The sequence below is a fragment of the Gymnoscopelus microlampas genome, assembly GCF_963454915.1.
Source record: "Gymnoscopelus microlampas genome assembly, chromosome: 11".
NCBI lineage: Eukaryota > Metazoa > Chordata > Actinopteri > Myctophiformes > Myctophidae > Gymnoscopelus > Gymnoscopelus microlampas.
In genome coordinates, this window is record NC_139948.1 from 40979165 (window position 1) to 40999907 (window position 20743).

Genomic DNA, 20743 nt, shown 5'->3' on the forward strand with positions numbered 1-20743 from the left:
AGAGAGAGAGAGAGAGAGAGAGAGAGAGAGAGAGAGAGAGAGAGGCAGTGGTGGAAAATAAAAGTACTCACATTTTTTACTTTAAGTAAAAGTAAAGTATCAATACTGCAATGTAGAAATAGGCTACTCTGTACAAGTAAACGTCCTGAATTCAAAGCTTACTTGAGTAAAAGTACAAAAGAATTGACATAAACATTTCTTATAGGCCTACCCAAAGTTGAACTCATTGTGCAGAATGCCCCATTTCACAAGTTTGCAAATGTATAAAAATCTTTTGAAAATAGCAGATCTACAAGCTCACAGCAGACGCATTGTGAGCTTGTAGATCTGCTATTTTCAAATGGCTGAAATGTGTATAGGGCTGAAGTGGTTTAATGTATGTTTTGTAATGATAATCAAAGTAACTGGTAACTAAAGTTTTCAAACAATTGTAGTGGAGTAAAAAGTACAATATTTGCCTCTGAGATGTAGTGGGGTAGAAGTAAAAGTAGGCTACTGAAAATTGAAAATACTCCAGTAAAGTAAAAAAAAAGACCTCAAAGGTTGTACTTAACAAGTACAATACTTGAGTAAATGTACTTAGTTACTTCACATCACTAGTGAGAGGCAGGGGAGAGAGAGAAAGAGAGAGAGAGGGGGAGGGAGAGAGGAGGGGAGAGAGAGGCAAAGAGGGAGGAGGGAGCCAGCAGCAAAAAGCCAGAGGAGAGGCAAAGCTTGTCTCACATCTATTCTAGACACAGACAGAATCCGACGGATCGATAGAGACGGAGTAAACACAGACAGAGACAACAGACAGACATCACTGACGTCGACGCATTTTTGTTTTTCCACATTAACCCCGTGAAACTGAGAATGAGTATTGGAACACCGAGTCTACCGCTGGTCCCCGCACACAGTGCACAGAAATCACTGTTTCTGTTGCTCATCTCCTGCCATCTGGGGGACGAGAGGAGGTTATATTTCTGATAGTTAATTTCACAAGTCAACTTGTGAATAAAGTCAAGAAGTGAAGGGGAAAAAAATCACAGTCAGATATTTGTTCGATATCTGAATATTCGGAGTCGCTATATATCTGATCTGAAAAGTGAAGAAAAAATAGGACAGGGCAAAACTCTGCCGTCCGTTAATATTCTCGGGCTTATTATAGCCGAGACAGAGAAGAGATCCAGCTCCCAGGTTTTTGAGAAGATTCCGTCTTGCAGCGTGACACTTGACCTTTTGGGACTCAGAATGACTGCGATGGACACCAACAACAACACAGGTAATTTACCACATTGTACAAGATTGTGTGGTGTGTGTGTGTGTGTGTGTGTGTGTGTGTGTGTGTGTGTGTGTGTGTGTGTGTGTGTGTGTGTGTGTGTGTGTGTGTGTGTGTGTGTGTGTCCATGCACCCGATACCTATAGGTTATCAGCCCAGAGATTGGGCTCCAATCAGCAGACAAGCATTCAATCATTCCACATTTTTGGGTCAGTTGGGCTTAAATGTATGGAATGATTTCTGTTGATTTGGAGACCAATCTATGGGCTGATAAGACGCAACTAGTTGGGTCTCTTGGGCCCAAGTGGCCCAAATGTATGGAATGATTGTATGCCGATTGGAGCCCAATCTATGGGCTGATAATCAAGGTATCGGGTGGTTTATATATATAGCCTGAGATGAGGTTATAGTTTGGGTCTGCGCGTGCTGTGGCTTTAAAATGTATTTTATGGAAAACCTCGATGCGGAGTTAAATACAACTTCCCGGGAAACCAGCGCATCGCTCTCTAGATGCCAAACAGCACGTCATCCACCTATAATAACCCCTGTTTTGGCTGAGACGGTGTTGTGCGTAACTAGTCTATGACGTTATTAACCATTACCACTGATATATTAGCCTACATGTTAGTTTCAGTATGCGATCTGCATTGTTGTGACTTTGGAACTGATGTTAAATGTTGATGGAGTTATAGTAGCCTATAGCTGTATATAGCTCAGCCAATACCAGTTGAGCGTCTTGTGCGTAAAATGCGCTTAAACGCGTAATTTATTTTTTACGGCAATCCTGCATGGTGTGTTGCATGAAACGTCAATTGGTCAATATTGATGTTTAATCACGTATCCGGATGACCGGATCACTCTCAATTATAGTCTTTGGTTGGGTTAAATGAGACTGCAAGGTGGATATGCTTGTGCCTTGTGCGTAAATACATAATTCATTAATCAGGGAATTACCAAATTCTGCATCAGAATCATAGCGACTCCCTGGGTTTAGCCTATACATTCTGGGGCTGCTTTGCTACCCTCATTCATACGACATTCAACGGATGGCGAAGGCTGATGAGTGATATCATATAACATCCCATTTTCGACAAGGGTGGCAATAAATAACATCGACCAGTTGAATATCTTGGCCCGTGTACTTTTTAATCAATACCGTCCGTGACCACCTATAGAAAAAAACGTGGCCTGCTGTGTAGTCTATCAGAATAACAGAGAGATGCTGGTATATATCAGTATAAGCAACCGATGCAAGCATTAGAATGAGTTAGAAGGACTCAAAGTATACAGACTGGCCCAATAATTAAAAAGTTTGGTTCTAGTCAAAGTCCTGTGGCCTAGTTTAGAGAACTGGGTCATGCAGCCTCTTTTGGTGTCAGGTGGTGCGTGGTGGACCGACGGGCCGCTGCGTGTCCCACTCAGCACTAGTTATCGTTCACATGGCCGGTAAACCGAGCCATGTGCGTTTTGTTTTCTCCACGGCGTCCTGCCACTGACTGACCACAGGTTGAGCTCATTACATAATCCCATGTCAGAGTAGACTATAGCCTACTACACACGGTTCTCTGCCATCCTTCTCCCTCATACACTCTCACATTCCCTATATCTGACTGACACGCACTGAGTGGATGTCTGAATTCGAACTAGATAGGTGCATAAATGCACTATATAGGCTACTCATTGTAGACTGTACAACATGATCCATTTTTACATTCACTAGTCTGTATTTATTCATAGGGCCAGCAGTACAGTATTCTATTTTATCTTTGTTGTTGGTATCAATAAAGTTGATCTTATCTTATCACCCCCTCCCTCCATCCTCGACCCACTTAACTTTGAGTGACGCAAGCCATGCCTGCCATGTGCTTTGACTGTTTTCCCCCCGGCCGTTGTGGAATTTCCTTTGGGATCAATAACCCCCCCCCTCTCTCTCATCCATCACCTGTCCTGTACAACAATAAACGCATTAATTAAACTGCGCTATAGTAAATCCAGAGAACATGACAGTAATATCCCCACAGGCACTTGTGTATCTGTGAAGAGAATGCTTATGCAAAGGACAAATAGAGGAATGTTTATTTCATTCATTCAAGAAAGAGTTTGAGACAGCTCTTTGTCGCAGTGAGCATCTGCTGTTGTACACCCCCCCCCCCCCCCCCCCCCCATGGATACCAACAGTACTATTCCAGCAGCCTACAGTGGTTTACAACCTGTGGGTCGGGACCCCCAGGAGGGTCTCCAAATGAGAGTCCCCAGATGACAGTGAAGTGATAAATTTAAGGACTTTTAAGATCTTTTTAATACCTAAAAAAAAGAAATCTAAGAAAGAAAAACACCATTACTGCATCAAAATTGATCAGCAAACTATACTATAAAAACTGGTCAAACGTTGGCCAAATTGTCAAATAATATAAAAAAAAGAGGTTACATTTGTGAAAACAGCCGATCTACAAGGTTGTGAGCTTGTAGATCGGCTATTATCACGATATTCATCTGTGGAACCGAGTCAAACTAAATGCCTCAACTCCTACATTTCAAGTGCTTATCAGGGTGGGGGGTCCCCAGTTCAAATATGATTATTTTGGGGGGTCACAGCCTGAAAAGGTTGAGAACCACACCAGTGGCCTTAGTGGCCTAGTAGTAGTATTATAACAGCGTCCTCAGATCCAGGTACCAAGGACAGCGCCACACAGAGAGAAATCCGTCCACGTGCGCGTGCACTAGGGAATGAATGGAGGAAACGTGAGAACCTTCTAAAGAGGGCGGTGCCCTGGCGGGGGGCGGGGCGTACAGCAGAGCCGGTCTCGTTGCCTGGCCTGCTGTTGGAGGGATGCACGTGGCCTGGAACACGTGACGCCAGCCTCTCATACAGCGTACAGACAGAGCCAGGGTTGCCATGTCCGCTTATTATAAGCGACTTTGGGATTCTTTTTCTGTAAGGTTGCATGTAAAAATTGGTAGTTGCGGGTTGCGGTTTTTGGGGCCTTGTTTCTAAAGTGTACTTGCTTATTTGGGCTTGTTTTCTAAATGTTGTTTAAACCAGTGGTTCACTTCTCAAACATTGTATTTTGTCCATGGACCACGAAAATGTAGTGCCAGGGACTCCATCCCTAGTCCCCTTACAATATTTGTATTGTTAAAATGTTTTTAAAAAAAGTTCCAAAATTACCTATTTTTTTCAAGATTATTATTTCCTCTTTTTGAAAATAGCAGATCTACAATTGTGAGCTTGTAGATCGGCTCAAATTGTTTGTTTTCATAGACCTGGGCTCTCACTCACTCATCCCATGGCCTAGGGGGCCGTAGGGGTGTCATGGTGGATGCTTGGGCAGTCAGGGATCTCCAGCGCTCACGATCTTCTGTTGTGCAGCAAATAAACCACGCGTTGCACCGAAAACGGTGACTTATCGAATTCTGAGTGCGGGCAAATTTGCTGCCGCCTACCACCATGTAACCCCATTTAACACGTTTTAAAAAAACCTCAGGGACACAAACATTAATTCAAGGTCTACGCATCAGGTTAATGTTGTAGAATGTCAGCATTTTGTGAAAAAAAGAAAAGAAAAACGTCCAGCCATTGACTGGAGTTCAGTCTCTTGAACTTGACCCCTCTGACCCCCATACTAGACATACAGTGTTGAATAATTAACCAACTGGTCTTCAACCACAATAAACAACTCAAATAGGCTACCAATAGGCTACCAAGCAACCAACTATTCTCAGCTGACTTGTAAGCCTCTCCTTATATGCACAAATAATTCGCGACAGAAAGAAAGACGAAACAGAGATAGAGAAGGAAAGAGAAGAGGAAGGAAGGGAGGGAGGGAGAATGCAGGTTGGTGGTCTGGATAGACAGAGAAACACAGCGGTACCATGTGTTGCAGGGTGAGGGGAGGAGCCAAGATGAGTACCATGTCCTCAGAGCACGTGCTCTGTTGTGGTGACACAGTGACCCTGTGACCCTCTGTGCTTGTCCCTACAAAGTTAAGTAATCATGATAACTCATGATGGGCTGGCTGGGTGGCTTCCCAAGTGGCTTGCTTACCTGCTAGCTAGATTAACGAATGAATGAAAACATCAATTGGCCTTTAGACTTGACTTCAAGACAACAACACTGAGCAACAGGAAGGCATATTTATCGTTATCACTTATCAGAGAGGCTAATGGCCTCTCTGACAGCAATGGTGCTGTTTTCAGTGTCCTGTTATACAACAAATATTGAATGGGAACTATTTAGATGATTAGCTATCTGTGTACATCTCTGTGAAACAGGACACAGTGGAGTCTCGCTCAGCTATTTAAAGTCATATACTGTGTAACATTCATTTTAGTATAGCCTTTTTGGCAACACCTTTGGTAGCTCTGTCTGTTGTCCCTACAGCGACTGTCTATGAACTACAATTTCCAGAATACAGTTAGGGACAAAACCACAGAAGTAACTGAACACTGCAGAGTACATTTTGGAAAGTGCCAACAACATTGTCAGAAACGGTATATGCATTGAAGGAGGCATGAGCTCAGTTCTGGGCTCTACCCAGGCTGGCAGAGGGAGAGTAGCGCCCATGATTACATAGGCAATTGGCACTGGGTGAGAAAATGGTCTACAAAATCGTGGGAGAAAAACAAACAAACAAAAACGGTATATATGTGTGTGTGTGTGTGTGTGTAAAGCCTAATTTATGTCGCATGGCGTGACAAACATCAGTTACTTGTGGCAAGCGACGGAAACAGGCAATCTAAAAGTTTGTCGATCTGCTATTTTCATTGCGCAACACCAACGTATAAATCGTTCATAAGTCTTCCACGCCCCACAGAGACAGAACAGGAGGAGAAGTGGCATCGGAGAGGAGAGGAGATGGGCCCATGCACGTGCAGGCCTGGCACGTGCACAGGCACCGCCACAGGACGATGAGAAAGGCCGGAACACTCGACTCCCTCCAACGAGGGCTCTGTGTCCTTAAAATCAAATCAGCATGTCCCTACCACCTGTCTGTGCAGCACAGACTGAATAATGAAAATGGAACATTTGTGGGACACTGGCTGGCTTCCTACATCTACAGCCCTTATATTCTGTGGTCAGCAGCACCTCAACCAGGGAAATAAATAAGCTAGATATGTCATTCATATAAAGACTAGATGTGTCACAGAGGGGTAAGCTGACGCTCTTTCTTCGTCCATTTGCGGTTTAGCGGTAATCACAAACTTAAGTGCTGAATCTATAACCGGTAATTGGAGCTTCAGTTCACGCACTGGAAAAGTTTCCTTCAAGCAGCTCCCTGGAACCACATCTCTGTCAATTTGGTGCTGGAGCCTATTTCCTCATATCATGTGTCCCATAATCTTGACAGTAAATCAACCTTTTCCAGTTAAGTCAGTGGGACTAGTCTTCATGGCTAATGCAGGACGGTCTATAAAACAGGCTAAGCTGTTGCACATGTGGAACGGTGGGGTTCTCTGAGGGGAAGTTGGGCGTTGGGGGGTGGAAGAGGTGAAGTTGGGTCATCCATCTTCAAACAGTAAGGACCATCGTTATATTGATTAGTTATGCTGTAGGGCAGGCCATACATGTCAGATTAGCCATCTGTATATTGATTAGTTACATAACTGCGGTTAGTGATAGAAATATTAAAAGAAAAAACAGCTGATGCTGTCTTAGTGATTTAATCAGAAATATCTTCATGAGACAAATTAGCTGAGGTAATTGAATCAACCAATTCATTGCTTAATGTATACTATTTTTTATTATTAGTGTATTTGTTTGTTATTGGCATAAAGCACCTGGTAACAACGGAACAAATCTTGTTGACAATAAAAGAAACATTTCCAGACTGTGAAAACCAAACATTCAGAAGGGAAGAGCTTGGGCCAACATTTCCCAGCAACAAAGTCTCATTCCAGGAAGTTCAAACCTGAGTGACAGAGAAGCTGAAAATAAAGCTCTGGACCCTTTAACCATATTAACGCTGGCGGTGCTGTTTTGGGCTAATGTTCAAATCTTTTTCAACTATATATATTTTTGAAAACAGTGGAGGGACTGGTTGTGTCTGGTCACACACACACACACACACACACACACACACACACACACACACACACACACACACTACACACACACACACACACACACACACACACACACACACACACACACACACACACACACACACACACACACACACACACACACACACACACACACACACACACACACACACACACACACACACACACACACACGGTTTTTTTCTTGCCCTCTAAATCGCACTTATTTTCTTTCGATTTCGGGGGGAAAAGAAGGTTTACAGTCCAAACCAATCTGGCAAGTCTAGAAAAAACATACCAACTGTTATATGTATTGTATTATCCAATACATATAACATTAGAGATATTATATCTGAAATTATTATGATATTAAGCAGTCTATAATAAGGTCAGGGAACTGCTTGTATGGAAAGTAAAGACTGGAGAAGGAACGGAGAAAAAAGAAAGAAAAAGCCCATCTTGTTTTTGCTTCAGACAAATATTTTTCCTTCCTCCTCACTCCCATCCCCTCCCTTTGCAAAATTCCTAGAAAGTAGAGTTGTTTTGAGTCAAGGGCACCCCCCCCCCCCCCCACACACACACACACACAAACACTGTTGCCATGGAGGCAAGAAAACAGACAAGCCTCCCTCGCTTTAATTGACTCTACTCCCACATCAGGATGAATGAAAGAATGCAAAGAAAAGATAAGAAAAAAACAAAATAATAATGAAAAACAATAATAATCTCACCCCTCCCTCCTTTCCTCTCGCTCTCCTCCAGGAGGTGTGATCTCCTACGTGGGTTCGAGCGCCGGCTCTCCCAGCCGCACCAGTCCCGTCTCCATGTACAGCGACACCTCCGACTCCCTGACCTTCTTCACCTCGGCCTCTTCCTCGCCTCCCTCCTTCCTCTGCGGCGGAGGAGGCTCGGGCTCAGGCTCCGCGGGGGAGGAGGGCAGCTTGTCCTCCTCCTCTTCCTCATCTTCATCCGGCGGATCCCCGCGGGGGGGGAGGGACGATGGGGCCTCGCTCAGGGCCTCTCCCAGCAAGTCTGTGGCCAGTCTCACCAGTAAGTGTTCAGAATCACTCCATCAACCATTTTGTTTTTGTAAAATTGTTACGCTGGTTTCTGAGCATTGTGTTCTGACCACCACTGACATTGTGTGTGTGTGTGTGTGTGTGTGTGTGTTTGTGTCTTACAGAGCTGAATGGCATGGTGTTGCTGTGTAAGGTGTGCGGTGACGTGGCCTCAGGGTTCCACTATGGAGTCCACGCCTGCGAGGGCTGCAAGGTGAGACGCTACTGAAGAATCACACACAAACACACACACAATGGTTTGATTTAAATTATCCGGCAGTCAGTCGTCCACGAGCTCAGTCAGTCAGTCAGTCTGATAAGTCAGTCATTCATCAGGAAGTCAGACACTGACCTTTACTCAATGCCGGTCAAGTAGAATCAGTCAGTAACGTGTCTCTTTGGTCTCCACCACCAGGGCTTTTTCCGCCGTAGCATCCAGCAGAACATCCAGTATAAGAAGTGTCTGAAGAATGAGACCTGCATCATCATGAGGATCAATAGGAACCGCTGTCAGCAGTGTCGCTTCAAGAAGTGCCTGTCAGTAGGCATGAGCAGAGATGGTGAATACACACTATACACACACCAGTGGCTTTCAAACCTTTTCAATTTCAAGAACCCCCAGTTTGGCATGCATTACAGACCTGTAAGGGACCATTCGGTACCCAACTATCAATCACTTGATAGTTGCCTGTCTCTTTGACGTCCATGGAAGTCCCCTCATCTAGAATTTGTTTATACTTTGGACTTTGTTGTACTGGAGGACAGCATTGCTTAAATGTTTTCTTCTCTCTCTCCTCTCTCTGCAGCCGTGCGCTTCGGTCGCATTCCAAAGCGCGAGAAGCAGAGGATGCTGGCGGAGATGCAGAGTGCCATGAACAACATGGTGAACAACCAGCTGCAGAACGACTTCCAGCTCGCCAGCCTCTCCTCGTCCTCCCCCCCTCCCCACGCTTCCCCGTGCCCAGGCGTGACCCTGGCCCCCCAGCCGCAGCCCACGGCGCTGCCCCTGGCCGTGGCCCCGTCCTCCCCCTCCCCGCCGGCCCCGGCGTCCTCCTCCCCTCCTTCTCTCCCGTTCGCTGCCCTGGCCCCTCAGAGCCTTCCCCAAGCCCACTCCCCTGCTCCGACCCCCTTCTGCGCCCCCAGCCCGGCCGGGGTGGACACCACCATCAGCGCCATCGCCCGCGCACACCGCGAGACCTTCCTGTACGCCCACGACAAGCTGGCCACGCCCCCGGCGCCGCCGCCGCACCACCACCACGCCGGCGGCCAGCACAACGGCGAGCTGGACAACTGGGGGCCCAACCGCTGCCCCAGCAGTTACCATGCCAACGGCCTCGACAACACCATCTTCCGCCACAACAACAACAGCCTGGCGTCCGGGCGCAACGGCTGCCCGGCGGCACACGACAACGGACGCAACATTCCACAAAATCACCACAACAACGGGAGGCGGGGCCTGCATAACATGAACCTGACTGGAGGAGAGGGACTGGGTGGCGGCCACGCATTCCAGGGGCAGAACTGCCCAATGAAAAACCATTCAGGCATAGTGCTGGTAAGAACACGCGCGCAGGCACAAACGTTATAGCATGTTCTAGCACAGTGGTCCTCAAACCTTTTCATGTCAAAGAACCCAAATGTACATGAATTTGGCCGCGGAACCCCATTTGAAAAGAAGAGAAGATTTGTGACACGTGACAAGATTTGTCAACATTTCTTATAAATATCTGATTTACAACACGCCCCAATGCGACGCATTGTGAGCTTTTAGATCTGCTTTTCTCAAATAGCCGTTTTTTTTTTACAGGGCATAAGTGTTTAAACTGTTCCTCTTTTCGCTCCAGGGAACCTCAAGTCCCTGTACCCCACCTTTGAGAACTATGTTCTTCTGTGCACCGTTTAAACTGACTGAGCATCAATCCTAAACCTCCTTCTTCTCTCTCTCTCTCTCTCTGTGTGTTCAGGCATGTCCTATGAACATGTACCCGCAGGCGGACCCGTCCAAGTCCGCCCAGGACATCTGGGAGGACTTCTCCCTGTCCTTCACCCCGGCCGTCAGGGAGGTGGTGGAGTTCGCCAAAAACATCCCGGGATTCAGCGCTCTCTCTCAGAACGACCAGGTCACCCTGCTGAAGGCCGGCACCTTCGAGGTACACACGGCACACCTCCCGGAATAGAACCACAGCCTGAGAGTAGAGTGTACACACCAAGAATAGAAACACCAATAGAAAGACTAAAGGTGTCATGGGGAACAGAAACACACAGGAGCCCATATACACATTTAGTATAGAGATTATTAGATATATTTAGACACAAATAGAAAGACCCACACACAGACACCAACCTATACTGTTGGAAGACATACAAAACCACACACACATACAAGCACTCTAGAATGCAAACATCCTTTTAACTTAATACAAAAAGGTTAAACAATTGTTCTCAGCAATCAACCACAACTAAAGACACCCTCCCCCATCTAGGTGCTGATGGTGCGCTTCTCCTCGCTGTTCAACGTCCAGGAGCAGACGTTGACCTTCATCTCCGGCGCCACCTACGGGCTGCAGGAGCTCCGCGCCATGGGCATGGGGGAGCTCCTGGGGGCCATGTTTGAGTTCAGCCACAAACTGGCCCTCCTGGAGCTCAGCCCGGAGGAGCTGGGACTGTTCACCGCCGTGGTGCTGGTGTCTGCAGGTAGGCATGCAGGGATGGATGGATGGATGGATGGATGTAAGGGGGCAACAGTTTATTGAGCCAATCGATTTAATTGATGATACAAAAAATTATAATAATAAATGGGCATGTCATTATAGGTGAAGTGAAAAAATACAAAAACCTTTAAAAATGGTGAAAATAGCAGATTGATCACTTGCTTACGTGCTATTTCCTTTCTTTGTGGCACAACATCTTTGTGTGGCGAAGTATAAAATAGGGCTTAAGTGGTCAATCGATTGGTTATATATTAAAGAAAAACGTTAACTTCTCGATTATTCGATTAATCCAAAAAGTGACTTGCCATCCAAGATGCATGGACATGACAGGATAACATGCCTCCATTTTTTCTGCATCTACCGGGTATTTGACCTCTCTCTATCTCTTTCTCTCTCTCTCTCAGACCGGTCTGGTATAGAGAATGTGGCATCGGTGGAACACCTCCAGGAGAATCTAATCAGAGCTCTGCGCACGCTGGTCAACAAGTCATCCTCGCCCGGCATCGACAACAACCTTCTTCACGGCGACTCCGCCCGTTTCACCAAGCTCCTCCTGAAGCTGCCGGACCTCCGCACGCTCAACAACATGCACTCCGAGAACCTGCTTTCCTTCCGCATCGTCTGATGCCCGATCGCTGCGTGGCCGTCGTGTTGCCCGGGGCGATAACATCGACGGCGACAGCCATGTCCCACCTGGAAAGAAACCCTGTCTTCTTTCCTACCTTCCAACCACATTGGCCTCTCTGATTATTGCATCATCCTTGTCATCATCCCTTCTTGCCGATGAGGTCATCAAATAGTGTCAAAGTCTGTACAGGGGAAAGAAACTAGATGCCGCTTCCAGGCACTTCTCTTCCCTCCCCTCTGACGCCTGAAAATTGCATCATCAAACTACCACTGTAGAATTTCTTTGAGGCCCGGTTATTTTCATCATCTTTTATTGGCGTGTGGCGACGACATGGGCAACATGTCGCTTTCCACGGTAAGAACAAGACTTTTAGAATTGTTGCCCGACAAGACTTTTTGCAACGTTCCCCCGAGAAGTAACTTAATCCCAATGCTTGCTGTGTGACAAGCAAGTGACACATTGACTCATTGCCAAACAAAGTTTACGGCAAACCTGCAGTGGAATAAATTATTAACACTATAAACAATTGAACCCACTGGATAAAAGAAGATAGCATAGGCTATGGATCCTGTTTTATTGACCAAGTACACGACAAATACAAGAGAAGGCCACTTGTCTTTAAAACTTTAAGGGGACAAAAAACTGAATCCCCTTTGTCCCTATTTTAACTGACTGGCATCCAATGCCAGCCAATGGGGTTAGGGGCATTTAGTGGTGACTTGGTGACTGAATACTTGCAAAGCAAGAACTATATGAAGGACATGGTGTGGGGGTACTTCTGTAGTAAATGGTGTGCTTCAAAAGCAAAGGGGTAGAACTCTGACTTGAATTTTTATTGTATTTCAGTGAACTGTAGACACAAATGATACAAGAAGCCTACTTTTCCAAAAAGACAGGCCACTCAACCAGCAACATCCATCCATCCACACACACACACACACACACACACACACACACACACACACACACACACACACACACACACACACACACACACACACACACACACACACACACACACACACACACACACACACACACACACACACACACACACACACACACACACACACACACACACACACACACAAGCATGAACCCTCCAAGAGATCATTTTGTGTTCATATTGATGCCTCAAAGAGCCCATTCTCTAACCATATGCAGTGATACATTATGCAGTAGTGTGCATTTGTTTTACACACCCACACAAACGCATACACAGTTCCCATGTACAAATCCATTGTGAAAGCCATTGAATACAAAACATATACTTGAAGAGATTGGGGAATTGTGTATAAAACATATATTTTGTTAATATACCATGACATTCGCTCATGGCGCAAATGTGATTATTCCATGAAACTGTGTGGGGCACAATTGTTTAAGGTTTAAACAAAACAAAAAATGACATGCATTTTAAGGAATTCATTCAAATATCCTGTTTGTCTGTATTTTAAACTGTGTCTTATGTTGTAAGAGGCATTATTATAAATAATATTAAGAATAAAAAAAAACATCTATCACTTTGTCTCGTGTGAGCTTCCTCCCTCTACCTCCCAAAGAAATGGATTTTGGGCACTCTCAGCTCTGGTGTGCCTGAAGGTTTTTAAAAGTCAACCTGAGTCACATTTCAAGCACCGTCAATGAGCACAGCCGGTGTGTTTTTGGTTTTGGTTGGTCTACCAAGGAGTCAAATCATTTGCCATGTTTTTTCTCGACAGCAGGCAACAGTTTACCTACATAAACATAAACTAAGTCAATTTGAATTATATCAAATGCTATTTTTCTTCTTTCCACTCATTTCGGATCTAGGGCTGTCACGGTTAAAAATGTAAGTTAACGATTAATTGCCACACAAATAATTGCGACAAACTATTTAATAGTGTTTTTGGCATTGAACATTGGAACATATGAATACAAATAATCAAAAATTGCACAGGGCAGAAATGACACGTAACTTAAATATACAAAGACATTACTGACATAATAATGTTATACTTTCAAGAACATTTAAAATAGCGGAAATAGCTGATCTACAAGCTGTAAGCGAAATGACGCGCTGAGCTTGTAGATCTGCTATTTCTGCTTTTTTTTAATATTTGAAAATGTATGAACTCAACATTTCTCAACATGGAAACGATTATGAAAAATAATAGCGATTATCTCAAATAATTGCGATTAGACGATTATGTAATAATTGTGACAGGCCAATTTGGATCCCTCCCTTAGTTTGTCCATTGATCTCTGCAAGTAAATAAAAGGAAAGAAATAAAAACATGGCCTCAAGTGGCAATGAGTGCAATTGATTGCAAGCATATTGCAATGAATTGAATACTTGATTCTTGACAACAAGCAAAACTCTTGATTTTCTTTAAAATAATTCATGGTTCACCACTATGTTATATGCTGATGCTCTGGTGAGGTATATAACTCTACTTTCATAAACATATGACCTTCAGGGAAGACTCACATGACATTTGTTGCTATTTTGATACAAATATATTGGCGTATAATTGAAACAAACAAATGGAATGGAATTTAAAAATGTATTCAACAACTTGAGACCAGTGAAGAATGTCGTTGATCCTGACTACGTTTTGGGACAACTGACTCAGCAGTTTCTGTCAAGATGTCGAAAATAGATTCTGAGAAAACTCTGACGGTCATAAAATTTGAAGACCAGTGGAGCAAACATTCAGATGACCTGAGAGAAATAAAATGCTAAAGGAATTTTGTCTCTAGGCCAAGCTACAGTATTATAGATCATTGCAAGAATGTAAATTTGATTATTAAAGCGCCACCTTGAGGTCAATGAGAGTCTACAGTATGTGTCTGAGTAGTGGTCGGAATTTGCAAACCACATGGACATTTTGGCATTTTTAAGTCTTACGGCCTTTCCTGCGCAAACACTTTTTTGTGGATAAAAAATATTATGAGAGAAAACAAATAGGGTTCCTGGCGCTTTGCTGCTTGGACCCCATAATACATTAAAACAAACACATCTTGAACATATTCAAACATCCAGCTAATGCCATGGTCGCGCTCACGGAAATAAGTTGGTGCAGGGTGCGGTTTAGCCACAGTATAAAAGCATCACAAAGAACACCATTCATTGTGATATCATTTGATCCTATGGAGATTTAGCCAACAGGCTACATCAACTGCATGCATTAGCTGGCGGTGGGGGGTTACATTTCACATCTCATAGCACCAACTATTATACTGATAGAACAGTAACGAATGCAATGAAATAGTAGCCTGCCCTACTCCTTCCATGTCCCCCATCAACGCCGGCACCCATTTTGAGGTTATAATAGGCTACCTATATACTTTACTCAGCCTAGCATTTGTGTTTCAACATGGGAAAGTTTTTGCCACATAGTATAGTCAGCAGATGTGGGAACTTTAATATTATAATCAGCAGCATGGCATTTACCAAATGACCACAGTGAGAGAAGTTTGAAAGTCAACTGTTTTGCTGTGATTGAAAACCTGTGAGAGGTGGGTGGTGAGGCCAGCAAGTTGTTGCTTAATTTTGAGCTCCTGAAAACAAGTTCAAACTAACCCCTTAATTTTTTTTTACTTTATTGGAATGAGCGGGGGAGTGAAAAGTTTTTTAAAAAGTGTGACGGACAAGAAGGGAAGAATTCATGATGATGCTCATTGCTGCTCAAAGGATGACTTAACAGAAACCATGTGCTCACTGCTCCACAGAATCTGTTAGGAAATGTGCAATTTTAGCCAGGGTTGAGTAGATTTACACAAATTCAAAGAAGACATGAAAAATGAACTCAAGTTGGAAAATAAGAAGTAATATAGAAGTACTGTAAAAGTATTGACAATACTGAAGAAAGTAAAAAATACTTGGTTACTTTACACTACTGGCTTGTGGGAAGGGTGTGGATGTGCTGCTGAATCCAGTTAATATCACGTGGAGAGCAGGCATTGTATGTGAGTTACATAAGTGAATATATGACAAGTCCCAAATAAAATACAACAAAACATTGACATAATGAAGTCTCCATAAGAATTTGGACAAATTCAATGTTGCAAAAAAAAGTAAGTCACATGAGGAAAAGTGCTGGTCTATAATGTCAATATACAGTATTTCTGATACATTTTGATGTTTTCCTCATGCTTCCATCAACATGAAAGGGGAAAAACCCACATTTTTAACTGAGCTTTTAACTAGCATCTTATGAGATGTATTGCTCAGCATCTAGATGTTGCTAGGGCATTACACATGGTGGCATAGTAGTATAACGAATTTGACCCCATTTTTGTGCAGAATCTGTGTTTATTTTGTCAACATTTTTCAAAACTAACAGAGCTCCCAGCTCACAGTGCATCACATTGTGTTGTGACCTTGTAGAAATAAAATAGGGCTTCAGTGTTTAAAATGCTAATCATTTTGCTTTGAGAACTAGTGGTCTAGAAGCCTAGAGACTTTTCCCGTGCCAAGAAATGATGACGTCCGAGACATCACATTACCCATCGGCACCCTGTAAAGACAGAAACGCCAAATGATACCAGTAAATGCCATTGTCTTTGAGTTGGATGTTAATGCAAAGTTAATGAAAAGTCAACAGACAACAAAAAAACTGAACTCAAACACCTTTTCGTACACAAAGTGAAGGTTAATTCACCGAGCCAGAAGCTACACTGTTATTTTCCATTCTTAAGAAAGTATTTTCCAATTAATTTTCAAAACATTTCAATTAAGGCTTTCTAATTCAATTTCAACCTGATTAAATTGTTTGTTGATTAAATTTGTTTCCATAATTATATGAAAGGTATCATTAATACAGTATATTCACATTTTGGACCTTTTTCCTCAAGTGACCTTTCCTTGCAGGAACATTGAATAGGCCTGTGTCAACATTCTTCTCACCGCCAATAATTTGTTTTGGACCGGAGCCTTCATTATGACAATGTTTCAGTTCCTTTTGTTTGGAAGTAGAACACTTCTTCTTATATTTGGTTATGTAAGTCCCAGACTATGCCTGCTTTACACGTGATATTGATGCTGTATTCAGCACAACCACACCATTGTTGCCAGATTCTGCGAGAGAAATAAGCAACCAGGTCTATGAAAACAAGCCCAAAAAAAGCAACTAGGCCACATGAGCACTTTAAACCTACATACATTGGCTATTTGAAAATAGCCGATCTACAAGCTTGCGTTGTGAGTTTGTAAGTCTGCTATTTAAAAATAATCTTGAAATATAATGTGGAATATTTGGAATATGTACAGCCATTCTAACAACACAAATCTGTTTTTTCAGATGGGGGTCAGGGAGGGACAAATACATATTAATTTGGGGGTCCAAGACCTGAAAATATTTGAGAACCACTGGTTTAAATAATATCTTTTTGAAAGCAAGCCGAAATAAGCAACTAGACTTTAGAAGGAAGCCAAAATAAGCAACTACACTTTAGAAACAAGCCCAAATAAGCAGCTACACTTTAAAAACAAGCCCAAAAAAACACAACCACCAATATTTACACGCAACTTTACAGAAAAACAAGCCCAAAGTCGCTTATAATAAGCAGACATGGCAACACTGAACCACACCTTTCCAACATTGGTGTTTCTGTGACAATCCATGGGCAGTGTTACAAAGTAAATGAGTATATCAATATCAGTTTTTATTATGTGTTCATGGGTCTATATTTCCAACTTTCATCAAGATATTCACATGTTTCTGACAACTTTCCGACTAGGTAACACTTTGCTTAAAGGTCGGGTCTATAATGCATTATAATCACATTTATAATGCATTATAAATGTGATTATAGTGCATTAAAGACCCGACCTTCAAGTAAAGTGTAAACTGGTAGTTATAATGTGCCATTCCACTGAGTTGCATTATGACCAGCACTTCTAAATGATATTATTATAAGTTATAATACTTCATAAACCTTGTTAGGCATAATTATAAACATTCATGTTTATATTACAAGTGTCATAATGCCAAAGTGCATCGTAATGCATTATAAATGTGGTTATAACGCATTATAGACCCGACCTTACCAAATATTTTATACAAGACGGCATTTAATGTATGGGAGGCCTTAGATATGAGGGAAAATGTTGTGTTTTGTTCTACCCCCAGTTGTGGTATCCCAAAAAACTTAAGCCCTTTTTGGTAGTTAGTCACTAGGCTAAAGAGAGTTCCTGGAACTTTGCTGCTTGGACCCCTATTAAATAAAAAAAACAAGCACATCTTTAACATATCCAAATACCATGCACATGTACTGCGTGCCATGCTCACGGAAATAAGATGGTGCAGGGTGCGGTTAAGCCACAGTATAAAGCGTTAGCTTACACAAAGAACACCATTCATCGTGATATCACTTGATCCTATGGAGATTTACCTGGCGGTGGGGGGTTACATTTCACCTCTCATAGCACCAACTATTCATTCTACTTGTTGAATAGTTGAAACGGATGCAACGAAATAGTAGCCTACACCCCATCCCCATCCTCCCTGCACCCATTTTGAGGTTATAATACCTATACCAGGCTGTGTGATTCAGCCTAGAAACTTTTTTGTGTCAATTTGGGAAAGTATATGCCACACATTATAGCCAGCCGATGTGGGAACAATAATATTATAAAGCAATGAGCCCCCAAGAGGCCATGGTTTACAGTGATTTTAGAACAGCTTAGGGACATTGCTAGGTATACAAGGCAGAGCAGGGCGCCAAAAAACTCAGATAAAAAGGCATATTGAGGAGAATGCTGATTAGAACCATTGGGGTTTTAAGGTATAGCCCTTTATTAGACTTATTAAGAATCGTTCAGGTCCAAAAGCAACTAGACTCCTGGGAAGATGCCTGCGTAAACAGTTCATAAAATAATAACCAATTATTATTACATGAGCCAGATGTGATAGAAAAGACTATTTAAACAGTACAATTAGAAACGTTATTCCAAACCACCATCAGATGGAAAAACAATAAGACACGTTCTTCACTCACTTGTCCTGCAATCTATTGGTGAGATACAGAATGACAACATTATGTCACAATTTATAGTAGCTAGAAGCTGCAATCAGTACACTAAAGGCCAGTAGATCACCAGGCAGTGATAGCTTTCCATCAGAATGATATATCGTTGCTGTCGAGCAGAAACCTCTTATCTCCATATTCTAACTTTTTGTGTTTTTTTTTGTAAATTAAAGCCCTACTTGATCACACTACAGCGTCACACGAAAGTATCACAAGTAGCAGATCCGCAAGCTCGTTTTGAGCTTATAGATCTGTTACTTTTGCTATTTTTGAATTTAAATCCTGAAAATAAACAGCTTTGGACATATGAGGTTTCCACCCGACAGAGACGATATAAGGCCTTTGAGAAAGAGCTAGGACTTCTGCTTTTGTCATGTACTTCACCCCCAAAATGACTTTTTTTCCCCTATCAATTACTTTAACAAGCCTTTAAGGAGTATTTGTGTTTTTCTTACATGCCTTCACTGCGAATGAAGAATTAAAAAACAGAGAACATACTTGATTATATAAATAGGAGGCCAACATCATCCCTTTGGACTTCAGCACCAGAATACAAACTGTTCAAATGAATATGAACGGTGATTTTCATGATTTACGACTCTGTGCCTATCGGTACATAACTCAGGCGGCGCTGAGTCGGCTCAAGCAAACGTCGCAACATTCGGCACGGCAACTCGCTCACTTTAGCTCGCTCGGTGGTGCCTCTCGTGGCTCCAGTTCGCTTGAGACGGCGTGCCACCGACGCGGTCCAAAACTATACTTTATACAATGTCGGTAGGTCAGTATCTCTTGATAAGACCCGATCAATAGCCTGATTAAATGTGGGTAGGTCAGTATCTCTTGATAAGACCCGATCAATAGTCTGATTAAACGTGGGTAGGTCAGTATCTCACCTACTTAGACCATTTAATCGTCTGACTAAACATGATAATGTCCCATTCAGTGCATTGACAGCATCCGAAATGGGTGGCGTGGTGCTACTACTGGCAAACCTGTCCTCTAACCCATTGGTTCTCAAAGTGGGGTCCGGGGACCCCCAGGGGTCCTTGAGGGAGTTCCAGGGGGTCCTCAGCTAAATGATAGATTAGGCACCAAATGGACCCTTATGGGTCTGTAACTCTGAGAGTGTACAAATGGAACCAAATGGACCCTCACGGGTCCATTTGGTTCCATTTGTACACTCTCAGAGTTAAATTGACATAGATTTTACAATATAAATTGCGGTCCAAGTGATAGAAATGACATTAAATGGGGGTCTGTAGCCCTAATGCATGTCAAACTGGGGGTCCTTGAAATTAAAATGGTTGAGAATCACTGCTAGAGCCGTAAAAAATCTTCTCTTATGGGGGGGGTCCCTGGCATATCTTTTGAAATGGGGGTCCGTGGGCTAATAAGTGTCAATTTGGGGGTCCTTGACATGAAAAGGTTTGAGAACCACTGCTCTAACCTCTTCGTAAAAGGTCCTGAAATAAAAACCCAAACCAGCACCGGTCATGTTTGACTGTGGGTTGAACTCTTAATTCAACCAGAATCAACCTGCTAGCAGAGGTGGAAAGTAACTAACTAGATTTACTCAAGTACCTGTACTTAAATACAATTTGAGGTACCTTTTCTTTTGAGGTACTTTTCTTGAAACTTTATAATTCTGCTGCACTTTTTTTTACTAGTTACTTTTCAGATTTTGATTATTAAACACATTTTGATGCCAATACTTTTATACTTTTACTGAAATAACATACATAATACAGGACCTACTTGAGTATTGTTTTTACATTGTGGTATAACTATACTTTTACTTAAGTAAAGTGAGTAGTCCGAGTAGCCTACTTCTTCCACCACTGCCAGTAATGATGACTCATACATTCATTCTGTCAAGTTTCCAGTAAAGTTGGCTTTATACTGTGAGAGGAACGGGAGACGACCGGCTCCACTTACAACCACCACCAAAGTACCTGGCATCACCTCAGATTACCCGTAAACATCCCCTTTGTAGTGTGGGAGGACAAGGACGAGGAAGTAAATACAGAGGAGG

At 42.9% G+C, this 20743-nt stretch overlaps 1 protein-coding gene across 1 annotated transcript; it reads left to right on the plus strand.

Annotated features, from left to right (window-relative positions):
• Positions 1-746: 746 nt before the first annotated feature.
• Positions 747-13280, plus strand: nr1d1 (nuclear receptor subfamily 1, group d, member 1). The gene is made up of 8 exons (XM_084071389.1): positions 747-1261; positions 8063-8350; positions 8484-8572; positions 8774-8918; positions 9165-9913; positions 10323-10508; positions 10842-11052; positions 11474-13280. Exons 1-8 carry the CDS (start codon positions 1231-1233, stop codon positions 11692-11694), a joined length of 1920 nt encoding a protein of 639 aa, XP_083927515.1. The 5' UTR covers positions 747-1230; the 3' UTR covers positions 11695-13280.
• The last annotated feature ends 7463 nt before the right edge of the window (positions 13281-20743 follow it).

Coding starts and splice junctions, on each gene's coding strand:
- nr1d1 (XM_084071389.1), top strand. CDS start 1,231: ATGACTGCGATGGACACCAACAACAACACAG. Junction 8,573..8,773: donor ACGCCTGCGAGGGCTGCAAG/GTGAGACGCTAC, acceptor CTCCACCACCAG/GGCTTTTTCCGCCGTAGCAT. Junction 8,919..9,164: donor AGTAGGCATGAGCAGAGATG/GTGAATACACAC, acceptor CTCTCTCTGCAG/CCGTGCGCTTCGGTCGCATT.